Source organism: Natator depressus, chromosome 1, assembly GCF_965152275.1.
Source record: "Natator depressus isolate rNatDep1 chromosome 1, rNatDep2.hap1, whole genome shotgun sequence".
Lineage (NCBI taxonomy): Eukaryota > Metazoa > Chordata > Testudines > Cheloniidae > Natator > Natator depressus.
In genome coordinates this window covers 57,777,599-57,786,133 of record NC_134234.1, presented here as the reverse complement: position 1 = coordinate 57,786,133, position 8,535 = coordinate 57,777,599, and the positions used below count along the sequence as shown (strand labels likewise).

Sequence of the window (8,535 nt, the reverse complement as noted above, 5' to 3'; positions counted from 1 at the left end):
ACTTGAGACCATTACTCCTTGTTCTGTCATCAGCTACCACTGAGAACAGTCTAGAGACATCCTCTTTGGAACCCACTTTCAGGTAGTTGAAAGCAGCTATCAAATCCCCCCTCATTCTTCTCTTCCGCAGACTAAACAATCCCAGTTCCCTCAGCCTCTCCTCATAAGTCATGTGTTCCAGTCCCCTAATCATTTTTGTTGCCATCCGCTGGACGTTTTCCAATTTTTCCACATCCTTCTTGTAGCGTGGGGCCGAAAACTGGACACAATACTCCAGATGAGGCCTCACCAATGTTGAATAGAGGGGAACGATCACGTCCCTCAATCTGCTGGCAATGCCCCTACGTATACATCCCAAAATGCCATTGGCCTTCTTGGCAACAAGGGCACACTGTTGACTCATATCCAGCTTCTTGTACACTGTAACCCCTAGGTCCTTTTCTGCAGAACTGCTGCCAAGCCATTCGGTCCCTAGTCTGTAGCGGTGCATGGGGTTCTTCTGTCCTAAGTGCAGGACTCTGCACTTGTCCTTGTTGAACCTCATCAGATTTCTTTAGGCCCAATCCTCTAATTTGTCTAGGTCCCTCTGTATCCTATCCCTACCCTCCAGCATATCTACCTCTCCTCCCAGTTTAGTGTCATCTGAAAACTTGCTGAGGGTGTAATCCACACCATCCTCCAGATCATTTATGAAGATATTGAACAAAACCGGCCCGAGGACCGACCCTTGGGGCACTCCCCTTGATACCGGCTGCCAACTAGACATGGAGCCATTGATCACTACCCGTTGAGCCCAACAATCTAGCCAACTTTCTATCCACCTTATAGTCCATTCATCCAGCCCATACTCCTTTAACTTGCTGGCAAGAATACTGTGGGAGACCGTGTCAAAAGATTTGCTAAACTCAAGGAACAACACGTCCACCGCTTTCCCCTCATCCACAGAGCCAGTTTTCTCGTCATAGAAGGCAATTAGATTAGTCAGGCATGACTTGCCCTTGGTGAATCCATGCTGACTGTTCCTGATCACTTTCCTCTCCTCTAAGAGCTTCAGAATTGATTCCTTGAGGACCTGCTCCATGATTTTTCCAGGGACTGAGGTGAGGCTGACTGGCCTGTAGTTCCCAGGATCCTCCTTCTTCCCTTTTTTAAAGATGGGAAGGGATGGGATTAGTAGGGAAATAGCCCTTAGTGAGAAACTATTCCAGTGAACACTGGTTTTTATTTGATTGGATTATGACCTATTAAAAAATCACTCTGCACATGTACAATACAAATCCTAATGAGAAAATTCTATAGAACTGTGAAGTGTGCAGCTATGGACAGCCACTCTGTTCACATGTGAGTGGCTGATTTCTGGCAGCTGAGCACTTAATTCTTTGGAGAAGTGAATGAGGCAAGGGTGTCATGTTCACTGTGCACACTAAGACAATGAAAAATACAGAATAAAGATATATCAGTAACAGGAAGGAGGGAAGGGAAGGAGGCATAAAATCAAGAGAAACTTTTAAAATGATTTAACATGATTTGACAGCAAAATTTCAGTTCTTAAAAATACACAAGTTTTGGATACATTGCATAAAAACGAGGCTGGCCATGTTTTACTGGAATTCCTATAGCTAGAACACACACCTCTGCTCACGAGAGGGAAGAAGTGGTAAAATATAAGGGACTACATAAAAGTTAGTACAGAAACTGGTTGACAAACTTCAAGTGAAATACGTTCCTGTTGGAAAATGGGATTTTGTCAATTTTCCATGGGGGAAAAATATCAACTTCAGCATAATCTTCTATCAGAAAAATCTCTATGTAAAACACTTGGGTTTGGGCTAACCCATTGTCCACTTGAGCTGATATTACACCTTCTAGGAGTTGTAGTTCTGTCTCCCTCATGTTCTGAATCTTCGATACAGACCATGCTCCCTGAAAAGACTGCATCTTCCATTATGCACCACAGTCCTTGTCCCTGTGGTTGAATCACTGCAGAGTATCCTGTGAGTCCCATGGGACTCTGCCACAGCGGGAGATTGTGGTGCATTGTGGAAGTAAGCTTCATAGCAGAGAATGGAGCCATGACAGACCTGGAATGGCAAAGCCTATTAAACACCATGGCAGTAAAGGTGAACACAGAGATTAACATCAACCCAAAACAAAAAATTTTGAGATTTAAAAATAGAAATGTTTCGGAACTTTTCATGCCACAGAAAAGTTTTGATATTGACTTTTGCTTTTGTCCTGAATTGGAGTGAAATCTCCAAATATCAGAATTTCCCGTGGGATGGAAATTCCATTTTTGATCAGCTCTAGTTATTACCAATGTTGCATCTGGCAGTCTGACTCAAGATCTCCCATCCACAAAATGACCAGTGATAACTTGCTTAGTTTGCATGATCAAAGAAGAGCACAGGATCAGGTGCTGCAGCTGTAAGCCCTGCACTCACCTCCAGAAGACTGAAACTTGACGCTTTTACTTGAAACTTTAGCTTTTATATTGCCAGGCAGTATGCACTACCCATAAACTGCAATAACAACGATACTTAGCATATATAGCACTTCACATTTTGAAGTTCAATACAAACATTAACTGATCTATATTCACTGGGGCATGGTGAATAGTTATTAATTTAACTAGCTTTTATTTTTCCACTGCTATTTACAGCTTTTAACTTTCAGTCAAATGGTTACAATGCTGAACTTGAGGGATGACATGGTATACATTTTGTAACAGCTTTTTTTATTTTCAGGAAGTCCGAAGACCTCACACTTGATTGAGTTAGTTTCAGAGATGAGCCAAACTGGCAGCTTCAACAACATGTCAGACTCGGACAATGACACTGTTGATGACTTCAAGTATGCTGTTTATCCCACAATATATCTCACAGTATTTGCCTTGGGTGCCTTTGGAAATGGCCTTTCCGTATATGTTTTCCTGAAGCTTTACAGGAAAAAGATTTCAGTGAATGTTTTCATGCTGAACTTGGCTATTTCAGACCTCCTGTTTGTTTGGACTTTACCCTTTCGGGCCACCTACTACCTGATGAAGTCCCATTGGGTATTTGGGGATATATTTTGCAGGATTGTGTCTTTCAGCTTGTATGTCAATATGTACTGCAGCATTTATTTTCTAACTGCGCTGAGCATTGTTCGTTTTGTGGCTATTGTTCATCCTTTCAAACATTTGAAACTAACTGCCGTCAAGTATCCTAGAATCATATGTGCGGTGATATGGGGTTTTGTGATGACAGCTAGCAGCATGCTGCTGTTCAGTGGAAACACCAGCAAGGAGTACCCAAGAAGGTGCCTAGATCTCCAAAGAGAAAGCATTCAGAAACTGCTCACGATGAACTATGTTGTCCTGGTAGTGGGCTTCATCCTCCCGTTTTGCACAATAATTTGCTGCTATGTGCTTGTGATCAAAGCTTTGCTTAAGCCCAGAGCTCCAAAATCAAAGATAAGAGCCTCTCATAAGAAGGCAGTGTCAACGACCGTCATCACTTTATTTGTGTTTCTGCTTTGTTTCCTGCCATATCACATACTAAGAACTGTCTACTTGGTGAGAAGCGATAAGGAAAACTTAAGCAAGTTGCTGACTAAAGGAGCAGTCATCGTTCATTGCCTCGCTGCAGTGAATAGTTGCCTAGATCCTGTACTCTATTACTTTGCTGGAGAAAACTTCAAAGAGAGACTCAAAAGTATATATAAAAGGTAGCGAATGAAGAATCAAATGGACATTCCTTATTGGAAGTATTTTCTCGTGATCAAACCCCAGGACTGGAGGTGGAAAGATCATGGGTCTTTTAATCTATGCCACTGACTTGCCATGTGACCTGGGGTGAATCACGTAACTCTGTGCCTCTATTTCCCTATCTGTAAAGTGGGGCTATTCAGAGTGGATAATATCTCAGAACACCTTGTGAATTTTCTTCACAAACGGTTGTAAAGGGGTCCAAGATCCCACCCTGAGATCATGCCTATTTCTCTTCCACCTAGTAAAAACCAGCCAAACAGAGGCTTTTGTCCTTAAAAAGCCCTCCACTCCAGAGGACTTCATTTATTGGTAACACAAACTGACAAAATAAACCTTTAATTTTGGGAAACAGCCTGGGTCTCTAGTTTTGTCATCTCCAAACTCCTGCTTTTCTCTCCCCAAAAGCACCCACAAGCCCCTTGCATTCTGGATCCACCTGTCCCTCAAAACTGGGATTTCTGGTCTCTCCCTCAGAGTTGCCTCTCCATTGGCTACTCCAACTCCCAGCGCAGAGTCTGAATGCTTTTCAATACCCTGCTCCCTCCCTAGGCATTACCTTTAATTTCAGGCCTCTTTTCTATAGTAACACCTCTTTTTTTTTTTTCCCCTCTCTTGCTCATCCAGGGAGCATCCTTAGACTGCTCAGACATCCTTTTTATTGGGATCAGGTGCTGCATCACTAACTGGCCAATAAGCCACCACCAGGAGTACCTAATTGCTCTCAGGTGGGGTTTAGGGGGCCATGGTAGGTCGGTTAAGCCTTGATTCACTTTGAAGGGCTACTTGCCTCAGGATAAAAGGGTGTGGAGAAACTTGGATGGATGATATTATAGAAATACAAAGTATTTTTCAATAACTACCACTGAGATAGCTTATCAAAAAATACAGTGGCTTTCAAATATATACCCATATAAACATTTCTGAATCTTCCTTTATTCCAGACACACTTTCTAAGATTTTCTCTAAGAAACATACTCTTAAAGAGTACCACAACAAACCACTTCTTTGCGACATTATATAAAGTAACGTGACTACTAAAACATAAGAGCAATATTCACACAGACACACACAGTGTTTTGTGATTCTTGTTTACACATGTCACCATTTTAAGTGGCCCCTGCAATGTTTTTATGTTTCACTTTGCTGGAAGTTAGCTGAAGAATTGGCCAGTTTGTGGAAGTTGCTTACCTAAAGATAGGCAGCTGAATCGATATTTAGGAGTCCAGGGCCAGACTTTTAAACTTATTTAAGCACACATAAATGCCTAATGGGATTTTCAATAGCACCCACATGCCTAACTCTCACTTTTGAAAATTCACTAGACACCTATCTGCATCCTTAGGTACCTAAATACTTTTAAAACATTGGTTTTTATATATGAAAAATTAGGCCTCTTAGAGAGGTTTCAAGTAGTTATAGTGGCCAAATAGAAAGACTTGACCACATGAAAAACAAAAATAGATTCTGCTCCTTTTTGAGCAAATATCAGGAATTTTCTGGGTTGAAATTTGCCACATTTGTCATGAAAATAGCCTGTCGTGTTTGAGACAAGATTGAAGAAAGCTTTTCCCCCTCTCCCCCAAATCCACCCAAAATACATGATTTCTGGCAGTGTGAATGTTTTCCCAATGTTTTCTCTTCCCCCACCCCACTCTCCTGCTGGTAATAGCTCATCTTAAGTGATTACTCTCCTTACAATGTATAATTTTTCATGGTATGTGTGTATATAAAATCTCCTCACTGTACTTTCCGCTTTATGCATCCAATGAAGTGATCTGTAGCTCACGAAAGCTTATGCTCAAATAAATTGGTTAGTCTCTAAGGTGCCACAAGTACTCCTTTTCTTTTTCCCAATACTCTATTCTTCACAAGACTAAAGCATTATATAAAAAAATTGCTAAACAAAAACAGCTTCAATCAGTTCATTTCAGCTCTATCTCAAACACAAGGAAAACAAATCAATACTTGCCAGATGAACAAGTGTGTATCATTATAATTAGTAGAGTCATATTTTTCTTAACTACCAATGGTTTAGCTACTCAATAATCAATCTGTTTCCATCATTTTAGTCCACCTTTGGTAACAGTAGAGGGTTTTAGCATAATTCTCAATATACTAATTTTTTTTATAGAATATATATCTCTGTATTTTAAATAAATATGTTACTCCTAGGGGAATTCTGCGCCACTACGCATGTGCAGAATTTATGTCCCCCACAGATTTCTTTGCTTCCCCACAGAAAAATGACTTTCTGATAGGGAAGCAAAGGGAAGCCACAAGAGTGGTCATGTGACCCTTTCCAGCAGTATCTTTTGGGTGCCCAGGGCAGTCAGCAGAGAGGTAAATCACTATGGGGCAGTGGTGGAACTGGGGAAGACCTGGCTGCTGGCTCCTACCCAGCTGCTAGTCCTGGATGGGCTGGGGAGGACAGGGCTTCCTCTTCCTCTTCCCCTGCACGACATCCAGGGCTGTGTCAGAACCACTCCCAGATTTCTCCCCCCAACTGTAGGAAGATCTGCAAATGGATCCCCCCACACTAAGCACCTCCACACTTGGATCCTGCCTTGCTGAGCCTGCCTGTCCACATCTGGTGCACCTGGCATGGAGGGATAGGGTCCTGAGGTGTTTCTGGGGCAGGCCCCGTCTTTGCACTGTGTCAGGGTTGGGTGTAGCCTCACCATTGAGTCCATGTCTTGGGGGGAGCTGCACAGTGATCTCCCACCACTGTGCAGCCAGTGGTCTGTGCTCCCCAATGCTATGCTGGAGCCTCTACATTTATTTGACAAATAAAATTTGCAGAATTTTAAAATATTGTGTGCACAAGTTTTATTTTTTTGGCACAGAATTTTTAATTTTTTGGCGCAGAACACCCTCAGGAGTAATGTGTGTATGTTCTTGTATCCCCAGTGACTGGTATCATATCCCAATCCATTGACTCCCAAGAAGTTCAAGTTAGGGCCTGATCTTGTACCATGGAGGGCAATGAGAATTTTGCTGCACTGGGAACGGGATCTAGACCTTAGATTAGTATATGTGGGGATGGGAAAATCAACAAATATTTTCTGGTCTTTTGGAGTAAATCAAGCTCTTCACTTGTGGATTCCCATTGATTTCAGTGAAAGCTCTGTGGCTGGGTTTACAGGATTGGACCCATAAACTGGCTGGGCATATGTATAATTGAATTCTAAAGTTCCTTGTGAATAATCTGATTTGTGTATAAAGGATTCCCATCTCCATATCAAATGGCCCTTTTATAAGGTGCTATATACCTAATTACAGTAGAATAAAGTGGGGGAATATTCAATAAATTGAGTGGACAGAATGAGTGAATCTCTGCTTCTGCCAGTAATCACACTCGGTTTTTACCCCAAATGCACACAGTCATGCTGCAGTTCCTGTGTGTTTTGATAAAGGGGGATAAAAGAAACATTCTTTACATATGGATATGCTATACACTCTCCACTTTTTTATTAACTTTTACTGGTTGTTGCTATGATGTTTTTAATGAGAAAGCTATTACACAGGTTGAATAATCATGAGAAATATTTGTAAACTCCTGGGAGAAGGAACAAGTATACACTCAACAGATAGCACATAGGAACACCAGTCCTCTTCCCACAGAAGTTGAAGCAACAGAGAAATAAACAGGCTTTTAGAAGCATGACAGTGTCACAAAAGCCAACGGGATTTCATTAAACTGATCAATAAAATGATCAGGAACATTAATCAAAATTTTCAGAACATGTAAATATAAGGAGATTCCCTTTTCTGTGCTTTGGGATTTGTTTGAGTTATAGGAAGGATCAACCTCATTCTTATAGAATGTTGGTTGCAAATTTAATTAAGTAACCACAGCTGCATAATAAACCACACCTACATACATCAAAGCGTTCATCCTTTATTTTCAAAAGCACATGCCTCTTTCACAGGAGATGAAGAAAATTGTTCTTTGCTATTGAAAGACCCTAAGTTGCAGCTGGTCAAAAGAGATCAGTATATTTCCACACATATTGTGCCTTATCTTATTTCTAGTTAAATCAAACCCTTCCATTTATATCAACTGAGCAGGACTCAGACCTCAAACCACCCTCAAGAAAAATTGTTGATAAATTTGCTCAATCCTAACCTATTTTCTTCAAGCAGAAAAGGTTCCAGAAGATCTAACGCTATGGAAAATTTGAAGCCATTATAAGCTAGAGGGGGACAAAAATAATAGACAAATCAAAATTTCAAATTTGGATAATTTTTTTAAAAATGACCTGTGACTTCAAATAAATTGATATGCTGCAACCTTTGAGAAATTTGTCCTTTTTCATCACAATAAACCTACCTATTTTCAGAGTAAAACTAATTTTCCAAGTCAGCATTATCCAAGGGGCAAACTAGGACTGTATAATGCAGTCTGATTGGTACATTAACAATGGAGAGGCTAGAGCAGGAGCACAAGGAAATATTGCTCCTCACATTTATCTTTTATTTGCATATCCCCAGAAAGGGAGTGGTCAAAATTATATTTATACAGAGTGACCACATGAGATAGCAGAACACATTCTAAGGAATGTGGATAAGAAGGCTGCATGAAAAGACAGCTGCCGGGTAGGCTGAGAACTCGTGAGGGGAGTTTCTCAGCAGCAGATTGGTAGGAAGCTGCACAAGGAGCTTGCCTTCCCCTGAGAGAGTACTGGCGGAGGTAGTCCTGGGAAAGGACTGTGGACAGGTGGAGATAGAAAGCAGCCCAGGAAAGCAGCAAGGAATTGTAAGGAGCAGGTTTTAGCTTCTTAAACACA

At 41.2% G+C, this 8,535-nt stretch overlaps 1 protein-coding gene across 1 annotated transcript; it reads left to right on the top strand.

The window, feature by feature from the left end:
- Window positions 1-2,752: 2,752 nt before the first annotated feature.
- LOC141982036 (cysteinyl leukotriene receptor 2-like) lies at window positions 2,753-3,709 on the top strand. The gene has a single exon (XM_074943711.1). The coding sequence runs from the start codon at window positions 2,786-2,788 to the stop codon at window positions 3,707-3,709; it is 924 nt and encodes a 307-aa protein (XP_074799812.1). The 5' UTR covers window positions 2,753-2,785.
- Window positions 3,710-8,535: the final 4,826 nt, after the last annotated feature.